The sequence below is a fragment of the Rhea americana genome, unplaced genomic scaffold (genome assembly GCF_003343005.1).
Source record: "Rhea americana isolate MKP2758 unplaced genomic scaffold, rheAme1 scaffold_70, whole genome shotgun sequence".
Taxonomy (NCBI): domain Eukaryota; kingdom Metazoa; phylum Chordata; class Aves; order Rheiformes; family Rheidae; genus Rhea; species Rhea americana.
Window position 1 is genome coordinate 3,849,802 of NW_028186868.1, and position 24,611 is coordinate 3,874,412.

General features: G+C 35.6%; 1 protein-coding gene across 2 annotated transcripts in view; it reads right to left on the reverse strand.

Moving 5' to 3' along the window:
* The window catches only part of EXOC2 (exocyst complex component 2), a 137,051-nt gene that overhangs the window by 85,838 nt on the left and 26,602 nt on the right, over nucleotides 1-24,611 (reverse strand). For both annotated transcript variants that reach the window (XM_085321625.1, XM_085321624.1), the window contains 3 exons: nucleotides 19,272-19,385; nucleotides 14,669-14,793; nucleotides 2,013-2,093 (listed from right to left, as the gene is read on the reverse strand). In XM_085321625.1, coding sequence (XP_085177751.1) covers nucleotides 2,013-2,093; nucleotides 14,669-14,793; nucleotides 19,272-19,385 — 320 coding nt within the window. The remainder of the gene's footprint in view (nucleotides 1-2,012; nucleotides 2,094-14,668; nucleotides 14,794-19,271; nucleotides 19,386-24,611) is intronic.

The window sequence follows — 24,611 nt, forward strand, 5'->3', positions numbered from 1 at the left end:
TTTAATTTAAAATAAAGCTCTAACAGTTTATCATAAAGCCCGACAAAAACACCACATAATGGAGAAAATTAATCTCTTTTAAGATATAATTCTTTGTGAAATTAATTATATCACACCATATATTTTTATAAATACATAAATAAGATATTGACTAGATGTATATGATATTTAACTGCAACTTCAAACACTTCTAATTATACCTATAACACCAGATTCTGCAGCTACTATCCTATGCCGTTTCAATCCAACAATTTGGTAAACTGTTCTAATGTATTCAGATGCTGTAGAAAACATTCTTAGTCTTAGGGCACTCTAATCAGGCTCATAAAATATATTTCTCAAGATATGCACCTACAGTAAATAAAATCCAAAATTTGATTAATGATTTGAGGACATATTTAAAAACAGGCCCTTGAACTCATGGATTACAGAAGCACTTGAAAGTCAGTTCTTTATAGAAGAGAAACTAAGGACACTTTTGAATGGCCAGAAAAGAAACAAGGCTTTCATCCTAAACTACTTTGCATAATATTGTTTACTCTTTTTAAATCCCTGTATTCCTACCCCGCTGCCTCCCACCAGTCATGACTTGCAAAGTATCAGGAGGAAAAGAAGCCAATTCTTTTAACAGCCGAGCTAAACCTAATACTACTCTGAAGTGGCTGGCACAAATTCCCCTAAAGGGCCTGCTTGCAAAAGATGATCCTAATCATCCGCATACAGATTTCAGCCATTTCATTTATCAAAYGAAAAAGTGATTGTATATTACAGGTAGGTCTGTCTCATATTAGTCTGTGAAAGATAAAGTGAAACCAGCAATGGTTTCACTTATTTATGTTAAAATCTGTTAAATATTTTTGTCAAAGGGAAAGTGCTCTCTGAAGGATCTGTGTTTGGTGCATGGCATGGTATTGAAACAGAGCAGTGGGGACTGCATCTACAAATGTCGTTAATTGTTTCTTTCTCTCTACCTATTTGTATCAAGCAGGTTTTGACACACAAGCCATTCAGATGGCAAATATATATATGTCAGGTTTTACATTCCAGGCAACAAAAAGATGGGGAAGAACAACGTTCAAAACTGCACCTTTGCTGTGAACCTTAACATATTAATAATGAGCAAAACTAAGGCTGTTCACAAAAAACAAACAAACAAATCTGCTTTCCTTCTGCTCCACATATGAACAGCCGTGGCTTATATAAGAGAACAAAAACAGTGAATTTCCATGTCACTTTCTATTTTTCATAAAATACACTCAGAATTTCCAGCACAGAGTCAACTATCTGGATGTCATTCCTGCTTATTGATACAGCACTAAGGGAAACATCCCTTCCTCTGTGAAAAAAATCACAATGAAACAAAGTAAAATTATCTTGGCAAAACTCCCAGAATTAAAAAAGTAACTTTTTGATCTGATGAAACACATACCAAACTGCAGTAAATCCAAGTAATCTTTCTCAACAAAATCCTACAACTAATATACAGAAACACAGAAAAGAGGGTATTGAGAGCTTTTCAAAAGTTTCTAAAAGAATACTAAATCCAAGTAGTCTGAATGACAGCACATTAAGTGCAAAATACCTTGTTAATAGATTTTGTTATTGGAAACAGAATTYATATTTTTCTCCTTTACTAAAAGTTTTTTACAGCCTTACTATCTAGTTTTGCTCATTGTTCTACAGCTCTACCCCCTCCAYCTCTTTTCTTGTACACTTAAAATTGAGATGTCACCAAAATTCACTTAAATTAAATGCTGTAGGTGACTTTTATTTTGTTTTTATTCACTTTGTTGTCACAAACTCAATCCTTCCTCCACTGAAATTCAGGTCAAAAGTTGCCACTTTTTTGAAAAAGATGTAGTATCGCACCCTAAGACCACTACCATCAAAAGGGAAATGTAAGAGAGAACGCAGTTTTCTGCTTTCTACCATATTCCAAGAAATATATTATTAAAAACTTGTTATAAAGTCCAAAGTCCATAAATAGTTGCTGGTAGATGGACAAAACTTACTGTTCAGGACATTCTCCAGTTTTTGCGTCATGGATCCTTCTACTTTTTCCGTTCCATCCGCTTCCAGTTTTTGATGGATTGCTGGAATAAAGTGTCTAGTTAAAATGCAGAACATTTTAATAGGTGGGAATACATTACATCAAAGTGAAGCTTTTAAACATTTTTTTCAAATTTAAAATAAAGTGTTATTTTTCTTGTTAGACACAAAAAAATACAAACATGTTTCATGGAAGCATAGTCTAGTGGAGCACACGGCTGAGAGCCAGACGCTGCAGAATTTTAACTATTACTTTAACACAGACTTCCTGTACGTTCTTAAACAAGAAACCTCTTAAGAAGCAATAAAACCTGAGGAGAATAATCTTTATTAGGTATCTTGCAATACAGGTATTAATTTGATTTGGTATTTTGAAAGGTAAGCGTCATTCAAATACTAAATACTTTGGCTTTGTACGGCAAAACTGGTGTTTTGCATTGATCTCATAGAAAGGTATAACCACTAATTAAAGGGTGGAAAATGAGTCATAGGGAATCCAAATGATCTCAAAAGTAAGTGTTAGAAACTTCCCAAAATAAGCTGTTTTCATCTGTAAGAATACAATCATAAGTCACTTGTGCAATTTCAGTGTACCTTTCAGCAACACCCTGCATTACCCACTACACAAAAGCACCGTGGTGCTTTTCCTGAAAATGGCATGAAAATGGGGGGTTRGGGGTGCTTTGTTTTTAGAAGATGCTATTCTTTTCTGCCCTAAAATGCCCATAGCCCAAATTTCTGTTTCCACATGGTATTACTAATGGATGTGGAGAAATTTAGTATCAGCATTAATTTATTGCTTTCATCATAATTCCTTGTAAGGGACAGATTTACCAGCACACTCTGACCTCACCATACCCTTCTGGAAATACGGGCTGCAAACAGAGGGTAGATACTGCTTTCTTCTACTTTGTCTCTTATGTAGACTCAGTTTCCTCTTCCCCTCTGTAAAGTGCAACTAGTACAAATCATTTTTTTTAATGAATATTGCTAGCAATCTTGCAAACATGCAGCCTGTATATATAAAATAATTATTTCCAAATCATATGATTTTCCTTTATAATTTTAATGTATTAATATACAGAAAATTTTGTGTATCAAGTAGCCATCAACTCCTGTTGCTTAAAAAAAAAATTCCCATTGGCTTCAGCTGAGAAATCTTCTAAAAAATTGGTACTCCTTCCCACTTGTTCTCTGAAGAATGAAATGAAGTTACCGGTGACAGTGGTGCTCTGTGCTTTAAAGAAAGTGAATACTGATACATTGTAGTTCAGAACACAAATACATTCTTGAAACCAATCTCCCAGCTGCCCCCAACTATCTTGCTTCAGTTTGCATGACAAAGCAATCTTGGGGTGCTTTAGTTGGACTCTTCTAAGATGAAACCCACCTAGAAGATGGGTTAGAAGATACACCCCAGGAGCATGCTTAATGTGCTCCAAAAGATATTTTCAGTGGCATTCAGTCCTCAGTGATACTCAAGCTAGTTTGAAGAAGTGCCCTGGAGGGCACATAACATGCAYATCAGGTTCTCATCCCAACTGTCTTCCTCTACAAATCTATTCCTACTTGCCCACGCTACACAGACACAGTCTAAGAGGAACAAGTGAACACAGACAAACAACTGCCTTTAGCAAGGCAAGTCTGTGGCCTCGGTCCTGCTGTGAAGAGTGAGAGATGGTGGCTATTCTGAAACAGGCTGGTGCTTTATGATAGTATCCAGCCTCTTTCAAAGAAGGAGTTTTAATTTAAAAATAAAAATGGCAAAAAAGAGAGGGCAAAAAAAACAGAGAAAATCCTGTTATTCTCAGACAAACATAACCCTTCAAATGGAGCCTAAACACAAAATTTCAGAAAGCTATGTTTTCTTGAAAATGCAAGAGAGCCTCTTTATTTTTGTTTTTAAAATCACTACAGCTAAAAAAAAATTGATTTAGGACACTATTTCTTAAGATAAACCACACTAAAATTCTCGAGTATGTTCAGGAATAGAAAACTATTTTAAAGATTGTGTACTCTTGATTCATAGCACATTTTATAGATAACATAGACATCATTTACTTTTGAGAATATATCTTCATAATTTTATAATAAAAACATTACAGGTTCTAATGATGTAACTCCATTTATATGCATGAGCTCTGGTCTTGTGCAATACAAATACAGTACTGCTATCTAAGTTTTATACTAAACAGCAGGTTCATCAGAATAGCAATCAAAACAGTAAGTATTTTAAAACTAAGTGTTGTAAATATTATTGGAACATTGTCAAAAGATTCAAATATATTTAAATTCATATTATCACTATGTTCTGAAATGTGTTTACAAAAGATATTTTTAGATGGCTGTGGATAAAAAATTATTTATTGTCTCAAAGATTTTTAAAATGCAACACTTTGGAAGTATTAATTATATAGCACAAATTGCTGACCAAATAATTAAAATGTTACTCGCAAATAGGACAGCTCAATTTCCACAACTGAACTGTAATATCTAAACCTCCATCAGAAACAGAGTTTTTTGGTAAAAATATATGCAGAACATGATCAAGATTTTCTTTAATGGACAGAGAACAGTAAGTTCTGTGTAAGGACTGTGATTTAACACATTACCAGTCTAAATAGTATTAAATCATAAAAGGATTATTTTTATTTTGAAAGCAGCTTATTCRGAAATTGTATCATGATCATAAATCAGTTCCTGATTTTTTTTTAAATGATCATTTTGAACATAAATGAACATTTTTAAAAATGTTCTCCAAAGCAGTTCTCTTCATCATCTCCATTAGATAAGAAGATACAACAGCCATACTATTCCCTCCTCTTCATTTTAGGAAATGTAAGATTACATTTTTCACATTGGTAGCTTTTAAAGTTAGTGGACTGGCATAAAACACTTGGTATTCTCTGCTTGAAAATAGTGTTGTTGTAAACCCAGGAAGAGTTATCACATCAAGCCAGTGCATAGGTACTCCAGCAGAGAACACGATGACTACAAGGCAAAAAATATTTATACATGTTTCCTCCCTCCGCCCCCCAACATACAGAACAGAGGTAAACCAAAAGGCATTTTTGGACCACTGTCTCAAACAAGCTATCTTAAGACAAAGTGAAGAAGTGTAGACCTACCTAAATTAGTCCCAGTACACATAAGTGAACCTGAATTCCTTATTACATATTTAACAAGCTACTTACTTTCTTCATGTACTGAGGCTATTTCTACCCATTAAATTCAGCTATAGTAATAAGGCACATATATACATGACAAAGTAGGGCTTAAAACAAAAAAGAGAGAGATTTTTAAGTTTTCAGAGTGAAAAATGTTATGAAAAATGCTTTACTAGAAAGTCTAAACTTTGTTTGCATGAAATAATTTTTAGAAAGTTAAGTAAGTTCCTTCCACAGGGAACCCTCTGACTTATAAGTTTAGACAAGCAAAACTACATGCAATCAAGAAAAATATCTGTCGACCTAATCTGGTAGGAAGGAATTTAGATACGTTCATGTTATTCCTTCCTCTTGAAATAAAACCATGTAATAGGGGGCTGTTGTAGTTTGCGATGATTCCCCTTCACATCACCATTTCCAGCCTACATGCTTCCTTGTGCTGGATCTAGCAATCACACAAATGCAGGGCAGAAGCAGTGAGCTGATCTGGTGGAAAATTAAGTCAAAGAGGTGTTTTTCTGTTTGTTTGTTTTTTAATTCATCAGTGAGCTTGTCTAAATCAAGCCACAGCTGCACCATTGCAATGCAAAGGAAGAGAAAGGAGCATATGGCTAAGGACAAGTGGAAAGTAAGCCTACACCTCTGTTAGCAGCCAGCAGTTAGATTAACTTCAGCTGCAGCTTCATACCACAGCCATTAATGAGTTAAGGATAAGAAGAACACAGAGAAAGTTTTAGGGTTCCCTCTGAAGGCCTGAAAAAGAGAGGGATGGGCAGGATTTTCTGTTGAACTGTGAGTCACTTGGACTTACTTGGTATGAAGTATGCAAGTTGGAAGAGCAGTTGAGGTCACTTCTCAGCATTTCCAAACCTAGCAGAGCCCATTTACAATTACAATAAGCTTTATGATAAGAAGCGTGCAATAAATAAGGTGAGGATGGTCTGGGTCCACACACTTCGACCATGTCTAGAAAATTAACTTTTTTGTACTATCCTTGCCAACAGGTGTTCCAGTTTCCCACCTAAGTCAAAGTATTTAAAGGCTTGCAAACATCACAGCTTCAGTGAAACACTAACTAATAGGGACTAAGCTTAGAACTCACAAGCTCTAAACTGTGACCAAATACTTCAAAATTTTGTCAGAACACAAGCAACAGATTAATCTGGAAAACAAACCAAAGTATAGGCCGATAGTAAAATAAATTACAATTAAATTCATTGCTGCTCTTGTAGAAAACAATTTTATTTCTTCTAAGAAAGGATATGGTTTGCTACATGGGCAACTGTAAATCTGTAACAAATTAAACCACACTTGTCAGGGTCATGCAATTTTTGACTTGCCGATTTCATTTTTGATTTACTCATTACTTTTTTATAGATGCATTTTGAGATAAGCACCAATGAGTAGTATTTTCAAAACTTCTTCTGCCTAACTCTGATCAAAAACAGATGCAAGTTTTCCACCATTTTCTAATAAGAGGAATATACATGCATTTAGACATGCATATCTGCAAATCTTATCCATTTGCACAGAAATATAGTTAAAGAGAAAAAGTACCAAAAATATATCAAACCTTTTTAATCAGATGCAGAAAATGAGGAAAAAGTGACAAAAAAAAAGAAAGATTGATTCAGCAAAGTAGTTCTGAAGACGTTAATGTGGTAACCATAAAGATCTTGGCACTGAAGCATAGTAATGGAAGGAAGAACACTATATATAAATATGCTTCCATGATTCCAGCAAATGGGTGAATGAAAATGCCTTTATTTAATCTTTTACACAAGGAAAAGATTTTCTGTAATTTGAAGAGAATTCTTCTGAATTTGAGAATTCTTCCTGAATTTCACAGGAATGCATAACTGTATATGACGAGCAAAGCAACAAAGAGACAGCTAGTCATGATCAGAGTTGGTACTACATACCCTATAAAATCTAAAGAACAAAAAAGTTTGTTAGTATGACCAATAAACAATACCACTAAGTATTAATTTCTCACCAATTTCTGTATCATTTTGTGAACTGTAGGATAAAGGTGGCTTTACTCTGTGAAATGTTGCCAAGCTAAGCTAAAATGATAAAATATTGAAGCAAATGTTGTATACCCTTTAAACGCTACTTTGTGTTTTATATCACAAGCGTTTACTTTTTCAAGTTTGTTTCCCCAACGTAGTGCAAAAGATCTAATAAAATGGAGAAACTTAAAATTATATTAAAAATAAAAGTACAATGCTAGGAGGGAAAGTTTTTATGGAAATAGGAGACAAGACATCATAGTCTAATAAAACTGTGAGGCCTTAAAACTGTGCTCTCATGAAGCACTGTATTTAAACAAGTGTGATATTTCTAGGGAAATATCTCAGAAACAGACAAAAATAGTGGATATGCTTAAGGATCCACTAAAAAATCCATGGTTGGACTGAGGCCATGCCAGGGTACTTGAGAATTTTAGAAAACAGGAAGTGCTATTTCCTTATTACCTACACACTGCTAGCCTCCTGGATCTGTGAAAGCTAGAGATAGGAATAAAAGTAGCTTTTAAACACTGCATGTAATCTAAAAATGGTATTGAAATCCAAATGGAATGATGTAACATAATATTAAGCTGTTTAAATAGTCTGCAAGTCAAATCATAGAATYGGTAAGGTTGGAAGGGACCTCTGGAGATCACCTAGTCCAACCCCCCTGCTCAAGCAGGGTCACCTAGAGCATGGTAGACAGGGTTGCATCCAGGCAGGCCTTGAATAGCTCCAGAGAAGGAGACTCCACAACCTCTTCCAGTGCTCTGTCACTCTCATAGTGAAGAAATTCCCCCTCACAGTCAGGCAGAACTTCCTGTGCTTCAATTTCTGCCCATTGCCTCTTGTCCTGTCACACGGGACAACTGAGAAGAGTTTGTCCCTGTCCCCTTGACACCCTCCCTTCAGGTACTTGTACACGTTGATAAGATCCCCCCTCAGTCTTCTCTTCCCCAGGCTAAACAGGCCCAGCTCTCGCAGCCGTTCCTCATAGGGCAGGTGCTCCAGCCCTCGGATCATCTTCACAGCCCTACGCTGGACTCTCTGCAGTAGCTCCATGTCTCTCTTGTCCTGGGAAGCCCGGAACTGGACACAGTACTCGAGAAGAGGCCTCACCAGCGCTCGATCCTGCTGGCAACACTCTTCCTAATGCACCCCAGCATAACATTGGCCTTCTTGGCCACAAGGGCACATTGCTGGCTCATGGTCAACTTGTCATCCAGCAGGACTCCCAGRTCCTTCTCTGCAGAGCTGMTCTCCAGAAGSTCAGCCCCCAGCTTGCACTGGTGCCGAGGGTTATTTCTCCCTAGGTGCAGGATTCTGCACTTGCCCTTGTTGAACCTCAGGAGGTTCCTCTCCRTCCAACTCTCCAGCCTGTCCAGGTCTCTCTGAAYGGCAGCACAGCCCTCAGCTGTATCAGCCACTCCTCCCAGCTTGGTATCATCGGCAAACTTGCTGAGGAGGCRCTCTGTCCCCTCATCCAGGTCATTGATGWAAAAGTTGAACAGGAAATCTGAGTCAAGTTTAATTTTAGGTCTGTTGCATGCTTGCCATCAACCGTACTAATTGCTATTTGAAAGTTAACTCTAAAACAAATTTTTGGATGTTTTAACTTTTTTCATATAAAATATCAATAAAATTTATCTGAAAAACCACAAAGTCACAAAACATGACACATGTGGTAGCTAAAGGCTGCTAGTAATTGGTCACCAGCTGACCTCTGTAAAGATGATTACTGCTATAGAAGAAACCATATGAGCAGTTAGCATTAGGACAGGTACAGGCTTGGGCACAAAAATTTCACTGTGGACCAAGATAATCTCTACTGAGATGCTTTCCACTTTTTCAAATTAGATCATCTCTTGCTTGAGACATTGGAAAAAAAAACATTAGAAACTGCTATCCTAGAACCTCTATGAAAGAAATGTTTGAGTCTTCTGACAAGAATAGGTTAAGTTTTACTTATTCACAGTTGCACTACAGTAACGATTGGTCTGCTATGAGAACCAATCACAAGCATTGCATGTAGAGGAAGCAGCACATGAGTGTATGTTACCTACTACCCAGTTACATACTTCACTGGCGATCCTTTAGTGGGTCATCTCTCTTTCAGCATATATTGCTCATAGCAAACTCTTTCTCCTTGTCATCTAGCAGTGCAATATCAGAATACAGGTTTTCAAGAAGCAAATTTAAATCAGCATGGCTATTCTTTCATCGTTGTGTGTATGTGAGAAGGCCAATAAACGTATRTACAGAGTATGTAGCCACAATGGGGCAGTTGCTTCTTATTCAGCTTCTGTGTATAATACAGCATGCATATCTTGAGCTTCTGACATGAGCGTCCACTTGGAAAGCTAGACAGTGAGCTTAGAGCATATCCTYCATGAGTACTTGGAGGCATGATCTTAGCTCAAAAACTGAAGCTACTTTGCATCTATTGTGAGGCACATACATGCACATACAAACTGTTACCATAAGGTGCTGTATCCTAATTTATCTTGGTGCAACTTGTTCCCAYGGCCCTGTTGCTTCTGTCCTCTCTGAATCACCATAATGAAAGTTTCTAGCAACAAAAATGCACTGATTTTACCAAGACAACTATTTTCTAAAGATTGAAGCAGGATGAGAAAGACAACATTAATGGACATACACCAGTGAGAGCACTCAAAGAACTACTCTAGTTCTCAGCTGTATAACATGTAAGTAGTAATCATATATCAGAATCTAATTTACTCATGCATATAATTGATGAAAATTCACACTATTTGAKAAAGTACATCTGAGACTGTAGAGTAAGGAGAAAAATGAAATGAGCAATGAAATGCAAATTATATGTATTATAAAACAAAAACATGCCAAAAATAAAAGCTGGCATAAGTCTGACACCCAACAAAAAMAATCACAGACTAACCTTTCATTGGACAAACAGACAAAAAGATGAAAGGCAGTAAACYGAGGCAAGAGTTAACAATGTGAAAAACACTTTAAAATTGGTTAGTTGACACTTCACTAATTTATTTGCAAATTGAATCACCAATGAAAAATTAGTTGCATGTATTCTCTTTAAATTCAAACATAGCTCCTCATTCCTCTCTGCACCCCAGAATTCAAGAAAAATGTTAAGTCTAATCAAAAACTGCTTTTGAACTACACTTAAGAAATGGAAACAAAGAGACATTTACACGGCAGACAAACATTAGGTTTTAGTTTTCCAAATTCCCAATCTGACTCAGAACTGAAAAAAGATACAGTGGCTTTTTTTGTTTTAGTTTTAGGAAAAAAAGCATTAAACACACATAATGCCAGCACATCGTGTTTACTCACACTGAGCCAGACCCTGGATCATTGACATGCTCATCCTAGAACTGGCTTTATGGGATGACATGCAGAAGTTTTCTACAGGAAGCAGCAGCAGCATGCATTGGGCAGAGAGAGGATCATTCCACACAGGTGAAAATTATCACACCTTATGCATTAGGCAAGATCCTGGACAGAAGGCCAATTATGGTCTGAATACTCCATCATATCATTTTTCTCAAAGGCTATATGGCCTTCCAAGTGGAAAGGAGAAAAGGAATAGAGCTGTGATAGCTAGCAGTGCCTCTTTCCTACAGAGTTTTCCTGAAAATTGTTTAAAAGGAGTTTTTAATTGCACTGCACCAGAAGAACTGTTGCCATGACAAAAGAGAGCATCAAATATAAACTTCAAATTTTTCAAAATATCCGTTTCAAAATACAATACATTATCTTCCTTCCTGGCCAATATGATTCTCAAACACTTAGATGTTTTCATATAATTGGTCAAGTGAAATGGACATTTGTCTATTTTTTTTTCTTTTTACTTAAATAAAAAGAAACTCCATAGCCTAACATTTCAAAAACAATTATATTCAAAAAAATTATATTCAAAAAGTATATAGTAAAAGCATAGTAAAAGAAAAAATTAAGTATATTCAAAGTAAATTCATTTCCTAGCTTTCTAAAGACTTCTGGGTGGGACATCATTTGCTCCCGACAATAAAACATTGTATCTCTACGTCATATAAACAGCAGGCCTTTGGTGAATGCTACTTCCAAGGTTGCAATTAGAATCATGGGAAAMAAATTAGCTTAAGTCCCTGATGTTGACAAGTGGGTCAAGTTGAGGTGAGCCCAGTTCCTCTCAGCTCAGTTCACAGTTCCCTTCAGCTGATGAAACAAACTTCCCGTTGAACATCTCCTCTGCAGCAAAGTCACCATCAAAACTGGCAGCCACGCTAACRGACAGACAGACATGAGGATCTGATAAGGCAATTCTATTTTCCAAGAAATTAAACCAAGCAGCAAGGGTTTTGGCCTTTCTGACCTTTTATTTTCTTAGTAAACACTTTCTAAATCACATAATACAATAAGCATCTTGGTATAACTTTTTATGGTTTTAGTTGCCTATTTGTGAAAAGACTGCAACTAAACGAAATGTGTGATACAGTCTGATGGCACACACAAAATAAGAGTGATCTTACTGATCTCTGCTGTACACCAAAATGAGCAATTAAGGGTTTCCCAGATCATGTTCATAGAATCAGTATATATATTTGAAAGAAACGTTTTTAGAAGTGTTTGAAATAAAAAAGAAAAAAAAAAGCAGGTACATATACATGTTAAAGAAACAGCAATGAAGTACCTGGTAAAGGATTATACCTCTTAAGATGAATTTTCTAAAAAAAAAAAAGGATATCCTGTATTTAGAGAGAGCTAGGAGAAAAAGCACATCCATAGACMGCTCTGCTCTACACAACAAAATACCAACATGGAAATGGAACAGACATACGATTTGCAAAGAATAATCATCAGGATTGGAGGAAGTGTTCGAGGATATTTGGAGAGAAAGACTGACAACCTATATTTTCTCTATCAAGAAAAACATGACTTTGGAACACCTTCCTAGATGAAGTGGGCAAAAATAAAGAAAACCTCAACAAGCTCAAGACATTTAAACTGTACTGAAAGACTAACAAACTAGATGTGATCCATTATGATTATCTTGAGTTGTTTCTGCCTGTGACAACTTGAGCTAAGCAACTATAAATCAAACAGTTTGCAGAACCAATCTGTTGTCCCTAAGAATTTGTGCTGAAACCACATTTCAGTCTAAAAAAAAATATAAACTGTTCTTGATGTGACTCTGTTTAAATGCATACAAATTCTAGTTGAACCTTAGTAAAGGAAAAAATAAGACCCACCAATTCCCCTTTACTTGTGTATGAATAGAAAAGTGGCATTATATCATCTTGTAGAAACATGGTATAATTAGAGTGTAATAGGATTTTTAATTTAATGAGARCTCTCTGTTAAAGAATTTAAATTTCCTAACTAGATGCTTAGATTTCATGTGTGGTGTTCCCCCTCACCTCCCCCACAAGTTTTGACATCAGAGCCATTTCTCCAGAACAATACTAATAATGCTCACACTGAATATTGTCCTTTATTTTTTTTTTAACCTTACAAAAGGTAAGCATTTTTTTCCAGCTACCCTCCCTTAAAAACATTCTGCATACATGGAAAGACAAGACAAACAAGAAGTTCTGTGATATAAAGCTGAAATATGTATACACACTCTTTTCTTTTACTCTATAACAAGACTTTTTTCAGAGTGAAAAGAATCAAAAACACTTCTGTATAGCAATTAATATAAAATTTCATCAGAAAAAAGGAAAATCAAAACACTACAGAAGGCAACTGTAACCTGCACTACATCCTCATTATTTTTAACTTCTGAAACCACACTATTAAATACTGTATTAAATATTGTAAACCACTGTATTGATTTTTTTTTAAAAATCCCTGGAACTCCAAGGTTATTGATTTATATGCATAAGAGTTTAACATTTGAAGTTTCTAATTTTCTTGACAACATAATCAGGCCATTCTTAGTAATATTTTAATTCATTCTTTAGAATGACATCAACTACACAGTAACAATTGGGGAACAGAGTTATGAACTGTGGGAGTACTTAATTGCTTTACCTGCAAAACAGATTTTGATGTGAAAAGGATTTCAAACTATTTATAAAAATTAAGTTTTCAAGATTTTCAGGATATTTAAGATTTTTKGGGGAAAACAGCCTATCATTTTGCATTCTTAGCACATAATAAGTACTCAGTTTAAAAAAGTTAAAGTATATCAGATCCTGATTCTTCACGGTATCTTTTCATATGACTAAAATCATTTTCTTCAGTATTTCCACTAAATCTTCCAATCTTTCTCTTCTGGTATTGAAGTTCTATCCAGATTTACGYCAAGGCTTTCAAAATTAATCAGTAATAGGTCAGCTTCAGGCAGGGAAAGAAAGCTAGAYGTTCAGTTACTTTCTCGGATGAACTTCTTCAAATGAAGTCTTCCCTATCAAAGCATGTATGCCCACACTTCTGGAAAAGAAGTTCTCTAAACTTATAAATAAACTGAAAATTAGTGAGTCAAGTAGCCAAAACCACTTGAAAATGTTGTCAGAGCAGCAGAGGGCAGGTCACAGGTTAATTTGTTTAGGGAAGGAGTACAGGTGAGACAACRCTACTTTCTCTTCTCCTTGTCACATAGGAGGGACTAGCAGATGGTTAATGATTCGGTCAACAGCAAACTTCCCTTTGATTCACCTAGGAGCACCACTTGGTGCCATTTCATACTTATCCAAGGCTGTRTTCCTAAAAACAAAAAAAGTGCTCGCTTGGCTAAGGCTATGAGTAGGTATGTTCTTTTATTCCACGGTACCTGTAACAAAATCAATTATCAGGAGTGGTTTTCCTACAATATACAGCAGTTATGGAATACAGCACAGAAGTAAATATCAAAGCTATTGGGAACGGCCCCAAACAGTCACCTTCTTATCTAGCGCAGTCTCTAACCAAACAGAACCTTGACAGCCCATGATGAACTTTTTTCCCGAGACATTTTTTGCTTTGAGTATATGTAGAAATGGTACAGACAACCAATGTAATCTCACTACAAACTGTGTTTGCATGTTCCCTTTAGTAGCAGAAAAAAAAAATCTACCTGATTTCCTAAGTAAGAGTGTAGTGAATATACATATGAATACAACAGGCTGATTATGGGCTAAAGTATCATAACATAGGAGGTTTTTATGTTGGTATAGTTTGTAGATCATCTTGATATCATCTCCAATTCAACATTTCCTCTCTTTTCTGGATTTTTAGGCTATATAGTTTCATCAAATGCCTTCAATTCCTGTCAGGTATTTTTGCTGTCACCTCTTGCAAATATACCACAACAATCAGCTAGCCAATCCTAGCCTGTGACCAAGATCATATGGATTTCTGGTTCATCACATTCTTCTAGAAAATATAACACAGAACAATAGGATGTTTTTAATAATGCAGTCAACGACACATGGAGATGACACTTTTTCTTTTATACCGTATTTAGTAAGACCAACTTACCTGACAGAGCATCTTGTGCTTCAAAAAAAGTGCTGAGACCACCTTTCACGTAAGCTAGACTTCCCTCATTTTTCTTACTGGCTTGTTTCTTCAGATTCACAACTGCCATTTTGAGCTGATCAAAACTGAAAATAAATAAAAAAAATCACTGACATTCTTACAATGAATAGGGTCAACTAATGAATAAACAGAACCCAATATTTGCAAAATAAAGCTTGTTATTGTCACAGAAATTATTGAAGAAAGAGATTGCTATCTAGTTTGCTTCCTGATAACAATAATTTTCTCTTAGAATTACATGTCTAGAGAACTACAGTTCTGTGGGTTTTTTTTAAATCCTATATAGGGAGTTCCCATCACTTATGTTGGAAGAGACTTTGTTATATGTTAAATCAATCAAGAAATTTCTTCTAAATATGTAATGTTAGTCTTAGCTAATTGCTTGTACTACATTCAATAGGCAATGCTAAATAACTACATTTAGTACACTAGRTTAAACAAATGTCAGTATTAGAGACTTCTACTATTCCAATATTTAACTCTTGAGTCCACAACCTTTCAGTTTCTCAAGTCCTTCAATATTTTTACATTAGTTTGGACATAAGTTTCAGAATAAAACAGTATTACTCCAAAACAAAGAGAAACTGAATTGAGTCCTACTTTACGAAAGTATGTCTTTTCACATGCAATCCATTGGATTTTTTTTACTTTTGAAAAAGTGGAATATTCCTGTCCAACTTACCACTGGTAAGTCTATGGAAGGTTTCTATCTGTGTTATTTTCCTAATATTTGATTAGAATTACTGCCAGTTTATATTTGATTTTATATTTTTATTTTTTACAATCAGCTATAATTATTTTAAAATTGCACTATAACTGCATTCATGACTGACCYATTACTTGTATAACTTTTTTTGTTGTTGATGATGAATATGGCCTCATTAGTTACACTATCAGATCCTCTGTAAAATCATCACCATAAAGCAGGTCAGAAATACCAACTATAACACATGATTTTTATCTTCAAGAAAGTTCTTTCTCCTACCTGCAGGCCATGCACCATCCCCTTAATACAGAAAAATCAAATGAAAAATTCCATCATACCTCCAAGTGCAAGGGAAAATAGTTAAGTAAGGAAATTTAAGTCATAAGGCAATTCCCTCCAAAAGCCTTTGTCAGCTTTAACCAATAGTATAAAAAGATTTATTACAAAACCAAACCAAACTTTAGATCAGGCAGTAAGGCGGCTGTCACCACCTGCTGGGAGACAAAAATACTGGTGCACTTGCAAAGAGCTTCCTCGTTATAAATGTGATGCCACAACATCTTGTTTTATTTCCTCTCTCGATCTCCTGGTCAGAAATCACATTATTTACTGACTGGATTGGCCTACTTGAGTGTACAAGAAATACTTACCAGCAGCATTTTCAAACTAACAAAAATCTGTACTGTTCTCTTTKTAGGAAGTTTCATTTTATCTGATGAACTAATAGTATGTCTAAATAGTTTATTTAGATTTGTCATGCTGTTGTCAGGACAAAAAAAAGACATTATTTTGATTGCTTAAAAAGAATTTCCTTCAAGGAAAAAACAYACATAAGCTAATCAAAACATCAGTGCACCACATATTTAGTACTCCTAATACCTGAGGTTACACAGAGGACAGGAACTGAACAGTTGTTAYAAGTTTCCAGAAAGAGCTCAAATGAAATGGCCAAGATAATTCCACAATTAATAGCAGTTCTAGAGTATTACCAAAACTAAATATTTCCAAGTGAAAAAAAGGAGTCACTTTGTTTTTTTAAAGAAAGATTTCTAACAAGATTCCAAACATGATCAGATTCAGCCTATTTTTTGAGCCATTCTTGCCATTGAGAGTTTTACACAACTTTTTCACCTTCAGTGCTTTAAGATTCAGATTTTCTAAATCAATATGAACATGCAAAAAAAMCCCAAGCAGTTTGCATTTAAAAACAAAAAACAGCTTTTTATTCCACTGAACTGAGGGAACCATGACTTCAACCTGTTGATGTGCAAAGACATAAATTAACAGAACTTTTCTAAGAACAGAAAGAGTGTGAGCTGATAYTGGAAGAAATATGTTAGAAGTGAATCTTCCTAATAGGAAGCTTCAAATGTACATGAGAATTGACTGATCCAACAACATAGCACTAGCACAGTAGAAGTTTAAAAGGGTCTATACAAGCTAATATGATTACTTAGGTTATCAACTGCTGGGTAGCACTGCTGACCAATGTTTTTACTGCCACATTGTCATATAAAAGGTGTAAGATAATCATTACATCATGCTGTTGTTCATATTCCACTGTAATTTTGATTAACTAGTTAGAGGCATCAGTTTTAAGTCATTTAATCTACTTTTTAGATTCAAGGCATTGTCAAACATACTTAAGTCATCTATGATGGACATCTGACAAAGCAATTCTCAACAGTCTCCAACGATAGTGACTCTGCAGCTTTCCAAGTTACTTGGTTCCAGGGCTTCAGAAAGCTAACACCATTTTTAATCTGTATCTAACCTAAATCTTCCTTGTTTCAAACAGAACCAGCTATTTAAGCACTCTTATTTTAATGGCTCAGCTCTCAATACCTTTCTTCAAGCAGGGTAGCCAAAACTGGGCAGAGTACTTCTAACTGGCATTATTAAAGCTGCAGTTGAGTAATTATCCCCATGTCTTACACAATACAGTCCTAGTGATACACCCCAGAAGATGATTTGTACTAGATTGCCAACTGAAATTTATACCATGTTACAAACACCAGATCCTCCTCTGTACTACTGTTGCCTAACCCAGGGTCCCATACTGTGCCACTCACTCTCCTTATGACCTTGCACTCAGCTATTTCATGATTGCTACAGCCAAGGCTGCCACTAATTATCACACTCCTGATCTTGTTTGAGAGATACTTCCCACAAAGAGATACTTGGAAAGCATCACCTCTAGTTGCCTGCCTAGCATCTATATTAAAAAGTCATTCCTAACACCTTCCAGAAATTCCTGGATTGCTTGCATCCTGCTTTATTGCCTTTCCAGCAATTATTAGGGAGATCAAAGTCTCCAAAAACAGGATCTGTGATCTAGAAATTTCCTCAAGTTGCTTGAAGACAACTTTGCCCACTTCCTCATCTCACTGTAATGTCATCCTTCCGGCCTCTTCTGATCCTGATCCACAAGCTATTAATCACCCTGCTACCTATTCCGTATGAGAGCTCCATATATTCAGGCTGCTCCCTCACATAAAGGGCAAGTTCCTCTCCTCTTCTTGCTTGTCCTTCCCAAAAAGCCTGTTCCCATTCATCACAGCATTCTAGCACACAAGCTATCCTACCACATCTCAGTTTATCCCAACAATGCTATATTCTAAATCAACACGCAGAGCAGATTATTATATGCTCCCCGATCTGTTTCTCAAGCTGTGTGCATATGTCTACAGTCACCCAAGGCAGGCCCCCTTTCAATCTTTCCTAAGGGCTCTCTCAATCCCATTGTTGGATCATATACTTAACACTGACCTCTATTCCCTCACTTAACTACAAGCTGTTATTGTCATTCTCTGATATTCTTAAAGTCCTTTCCATCAGTCCGCAAGCCTACTGGCAAAGATGCTTGTGCCCCACTTTTCCAGTGGCTCCATTTCTCACTGGCAGTTCTCATTCCTCAATAAAGGATCCACTGTCATAAAAGTGCTGCCTGTGAAACCAGCTATACAGCCAGCTCTGAACTCACAGGATGAATCCACTACTCGCTGAATCTTCATCCGAGGTCAAAGAGAATACCACAGGGACTCCCACGCTCTTCACTTCTGTGTCCAGGGCTCTGCCGTCACTCTTCAGGTATTCTACATCTCTTGGCAGTGTCACTGATATCTATCTGTTGCTCATGCACATGGGTAACAGTCCAAGAGCCAAACTTAGAACAAACTTATTGAAAAATAATTTAATAAGTTGTCTGTTCTTTCTCACTTTAATGTCTTCTAGACTTTTAAAAAGCTAGTGATCTCTGAAGCAGTTGTCAGTTTGTGATAGATTTATTTTTAAATCACTTTTCTTGCAGTTACTTTATTGCAAAAGATGCTGTCATTAAGTGTATAATAGGTAATAATGTTGATTTGCTGTTGTTCTTGCTCCTCAATCGCTTCGAGAATGATCACTCCTCACCATCACTCTGGGAGTAAATCAAAGTATGTCCCAGACAAATTAAGGACTATGTTCCAGAGCTTGCTCGCTCTCTCCCCCCAAAAAACCCCACACCCAAATCAAAAAAACAATCTAAACGCTTAAATCTTCCACAACTGCTGGCTAAAAGCTAACTGTTACTGCTAACAGTTTTACTCTTTAGTCTATTCAGTGCCCTTTTCATAAGGCTATGAGTCATGACTTAGGTTAACATCTGGACTCCCGCTTAAGGCCATACTAACTAACTTCTTGGTTTGTGTAGGGTTTTAGCCTAAACCTCCTCATATAGAAGAATAGATCTGTTATTATAATGTCAATCACTGACACATGCAGCATATAATGAAATTGCAAACATATTTGATGTTATTAGAACTATTTATACAATATAATAGCAAACAAACAAACCTTGTTGTTGAATGATTCTCAATCAGGTACCAGGCAGCAGAAAAGTTTTCACTGGTAAAATCAGCACTCATCCCAGGAAACAGTGCCTCTAAATCCTTCTGAGGAAATCTTCCCCTGAAAAATGAATATTAATCTCTTCAGTAAGATAAYTGTAACCAGTTTACTAGAATGTAAGTGTTACATGTTGAAACAATACATCATGYTCCAACAAAATGTAAATATAAACTTGTAACTTATCAAGAAACTAAATCTGGTATTACAGATACAACTAGTGTATCTGGAAAAGAAATCTAAATAAAAATAATTTTATCATTTTGATTTCAGTAAAGTAATATAATAAAATGACAAAACATATTAGCACTRATTTTAACAGTCAACAGTATCACTGTAAATGTTTCCATAAGAGTTAACTATCATTCAATAATTTTTACATAGTGCTTGAGGTGTAAAATTTCAGCTTAGTAATAATCCATCAGAAGATGCCTACAGATGGATCTCTTTCCTTGAAATACCACATTATTGAATACACAGTCTTTAAAACTATTATTTAATTTTTATTAGTGATTAATACATTCATTGAATAACTAAGAGGCAGGTATGCATAAACATTCAATTTCTTATTTCAAMCGCACATAAAACATAAGAGTTGTAAAGCTCCTATGGCTGATCCCATACAAATAAGGGCAAGGTTGCTCCTGCTTTATGCCTTCTTTGCTAAATCCATCATCTAGATATACACCGCCAGGCACTCTCACAAGGTCTTCTACCATTCACAGTGATGGCTGGGGAAATATTGTCATATTACTCTTACGCATTATATGTACTTATGCAGAGCTCAGATAACTATGAGTATATACTGCACAAACTACATGTTGGTATAGCATTTCACATGCACAAAGAAGGTAGAAAAAAATAACTGCTACTCTAACACAGAAATTCTACCTTACTTCCCCAGCAGTACTAAAAATTCATATTTAAAATTAAAATCTTAAGAAACTGATCTTTAAATATCTTTATAAAGAGGAAGTACCATGACTTATCTTTTTAAGCCTAAACAGACGTCTATAAACTTCTATTGGAATAAGACTTGTAAATTCCAAGTTTAAGAGTTCTGTATGTGGGTGCACAGATCACCATCATTTTATTTAAAGTATCCTCTCATTTCATCAGTAGAGCAGATGTGTTTGAAATGCTCTATTTGAAAGAAGTAACATGGAGGCTTTAAAAACAAATTAAAAAACAGGGCTTGTGTTTCAAAGCTTTATCCAGGGAAAAACAAAGGTTAAGAAGGAAGTTTCAGTTTCTGATTGACACTAGAAAAAAGGTCTAAATGATTTGATTTAATATTTCCTCGCTTGATGGTCTTAGATTGAGGCCTTTATGCACTTTACAAGGAAGGAAGCGCTGCCCGTGCAAAATATTTCTAAATAAGAGAAGTGCTGCCTTCAGAAAATGGGATTAAACAGATTCACTCTGATACCAGAGGCAACTAATATATTAAACTCTACCTTTTAAAAAGGAGTATCACTACATCAAGCCAAGTAAGTGGGAATACTCTTTAATCCTTGAATCAAGTCCAAATAACACCACAGGACTTCATCAGGTTGACAGCTTGTAGGTCATCTCTTGCACCGTCACTGTATTTATTGCTGCATGTGCAGCAGAAGTCTCATGGAGACAGAGGAAGACACACAGAGCAGACTTCCATTGTGGACAGACATAGAAAGAAATCCTGTGTTAAAAATCATCTTCCTGTGAAATAGAATACACTGACCTGTCCATCCACAGCGATGCAAAACAAAAATGAAAAGTACGCATATCCCAAGTGAGAAACAGCATGCACTGTTTATTTTATTCAGTCTTTTGCTGCATAAAGATAGCATGTAACTGAATTGCTTGCACAGGTTCTCTGTAACAATATTTTTTAAAACTATTTTAACAAATTTGTACAGAAAATGTATTCCATTTATTTTAAATGTATTCCATTTATTTTAAATCAATGCACTAAAAACTGCTAAATCCACTAAAACCTGCTAAATCCACTTTTTAAAAGGAAGTAAGACAATACTCATGTCTCAATTCAGATACACATTTTACCCTTGGCCGTATTCATTCCGCCACACTCCCTCAGTATATCACCAGGTGCACTCACCACTCAAGTCTCTAGCCTCAGCTGTATTCTATTTTCAGAAACTAATCTTGATAAAGAATTTAAAAATATATTTATTCATTTTCAGACCACAAAGTCAGACTCTGAACTCAAACTAAAATCCCTCTCTGATGCTCACAAACTAGACAAACCGCTTCTATACAAAATGGATTATACACAGATGCAAATCTGCAGTACTTTCCATTTAAAAAAATGACAATCCAAAACCAGCTAATGGACACTATACTTAAAATGCATAAAAAGCCATCTGAATGGACTTGAAAGTATCAATTTGTTAGGTTTTTTTTTTTTTAATCTAAAATTGTTTGAAGGAGGCTAAAGCTGCTTTTGTTCCACATATTTAAATAAAATGTTAAAAAGCAAAGAATAGATTAAATGAAATAAATCTTGAGGCAGGAATATTAAAAAGCAGTTACACAGAAACAAAAGTTGCCGTCTGTAGGTTTCTGTTCATATTCAAAGGGCTACTAGCAAAAGCAGGTACAAAGGACCACATACTTAATGACATGGCACAGAAGTCACTCATCAGTAGCACTGGATTACAGCAGAGGTATATAACGATACTTTTTTTTTAAACTGGTTTTTAAAAAGAGATGCAATGAAACAGATGACAAAAAGGAGAGAGACAAGGAAATCAGTGCAAAAAACAAATGTAGCAGTTAACAATGAGGGCTACAATATTTCTCTATGCTTGATGAAAAAGCAATAATGCAATATAAGAATTTGTAAACATCAATAGTGAGACTCAGTTACTAGTGCCCTTGAATTTTGTGAACATCAGTTGGTGAGTAGAAAATGCTGGCAGTTATAAGAGTATAGATACAGTTCCATTTCATCACTCTTTAAAGACATTTTAAGATAATATCTTGTTTTTCTTTCAAAGTATTCAAAAGTGCCTACTAGGCACAAAGAATTTACCAGACAGTATCTCACAGGTGATACATACCATGGTTGCCCAGAAAAGTTTATATTAAATCCACATATGGCAGCATCTTTGTGGTTAACCACATTTAACACTTAAAAAAAAAAAAAAATCTTTCCATTATCTCAAAAGTAGCCCAAAGTTTTAGTACAAGCACTATATAAGTCTGTGTACAAAACAAACCCTGCCCAGAATTCATTCCTATTTGTCAGATCTTCAACATATTTTCCTCAAAAGCCAATAGATGTAAAAAAACATGAAAAGCACATATAGTCAAAGATACTGTTACCAAGACGCTACTTACTAGTACAAGATTGTACAACGCATGCATGATTGTTTAAGCTTATGTATGAGCTTTACAACTCCTAGAGGGAAAAAAAAATACTGAGACAAAGACCAATCATTTAGGTAGGAGTGTAATAAATTCCTGAAAATGAGTTTTGCCCAGGAACAGTTTGACAGGAATTAAAGGATTTTTTTAGTTCAAAGTTTGGCTGCTTTGGAAAGTTCTTGGGAGCTTTCTTCCCCAAACAGATGTATTTGTGTGGAACCATAAGCCAGCAATGCATTTGTGGGTGATCTTAACTGGATGGATATATTTCAGACAGTTACAACAAAAGACAAACACAAAGGTGAATGTGGGTTGTACATTAAGAATATGGTGAGCTCTATGGTGTAACATCCTCATTTTTATCATGCATTTCATCATATTGTTCCACTAACAAAAATGGATAGTTTCAAACTACTTACTACAACTATCTCTACAACAAGCTGCATACTAAAATGTTCAAACTGAAAGCAACCACATTTCTAAAACATCTGGCCAGATGTATCTGAAGAGAGATYGACTCCACATCCATGGTAAGCTTGGGTTTCATTAACTTCTACTATTAAACTAGATAACAGCTTCTGAGGGCAGATTTATAAAGAGAACTGACTTGCAGTTTACTTATGAACAGGTACATATGTGGTTTGAGAAAGTATTTCTGTTTTCCTCATTTGAGTATTTTAGGCTGAACATGGACTAATAGCAAAAGCTGAGATCACGCTTATACTTAATGAAATTCTTGACCATCATTCTGTTGCTTTGCTAGTTATGTAAGAATAGTTATGTACTGCAGGAAGTAACTCTTAAAACTGTCATTGATTAAAAAGTCATCACACTAAATAAATTGGGAACCAGAAACAGAATCCAGGAAATCTCAGTAAAAGAGAGAAATTTACCATCTTTGAGGACTCTGTGCGTTTTTCCATTCTTACAATCTAAGCAAAGGTAAATGTATCAGATTAATAAAGTAGAACTTTCTGCTAGGCAAGATTATTTTATTAAAACAAAACCAGATCTGGTACTGGAGCTCTGGTTAACTGCTGAAAGTAGTCTTATTCATCCATCAAAACTATCATGCAACAAATTTAAATATAAAAATAATTAAGATCTCACAAAGCGTAAATAAATTTGCTTTCAAACCACCACAAACTTTCACTTCCCTCAAACATACTTTAAGTATATCTAATACAATTGTGCAGTATTGCAATGGCACTTGCACTCAAGCAAAGGACACGCACATCTACTTTAGATCCAAAATATGTAACATACAATCAATTCACTTGTGCCACATGTGCCCAGCAATAGAAGCACATCCTGCACCACTCCACAGTTTAGGTACAACGTAATCTAGTACTCAATAATTCTATTGTAATATTATACCATATATCAACTCTTTCAAATTCTACTATAGAACCTGTGCATACACAGAGTGTTTACATTTGCCAGAGGTTTAAGATTAGCCTATGATCTCCATGGGTAAATCACAGCCTTCAAGGAGCTACAATTTAACATTAGACAAAATTCTAGAGAAATAGCAACAGAATGCAGTGGATACTAATGAATAGAGCTTGGCTATGAAAGCAACTTCGCAATTTATAGTTTTTCTGGAAATATTATTTTTCTTCTTAAGTTTCAGAATCTCATAGCATGATTTTCAGTATACATGACAGTATTTACAGATTAAAGTCAGGTCCCAAAACTGGATACTGCCACCAAAAGGTAACTTGAACCTTAATTCCACAGGAGTTTATAGGTCAAAAGGAGCAACTTTAAATAAACACAGATTCTGAATGGCAACCAGCATAAACAAGCTAAAACTAGAGTTGCTGTACACTCTCCCTCTGGTACCAGTCAGACTCTTAGAAGCAGGCTTTGTAGCGGCTGTACTTTGTTAATCATGCATGCAAGACGACCAGCATA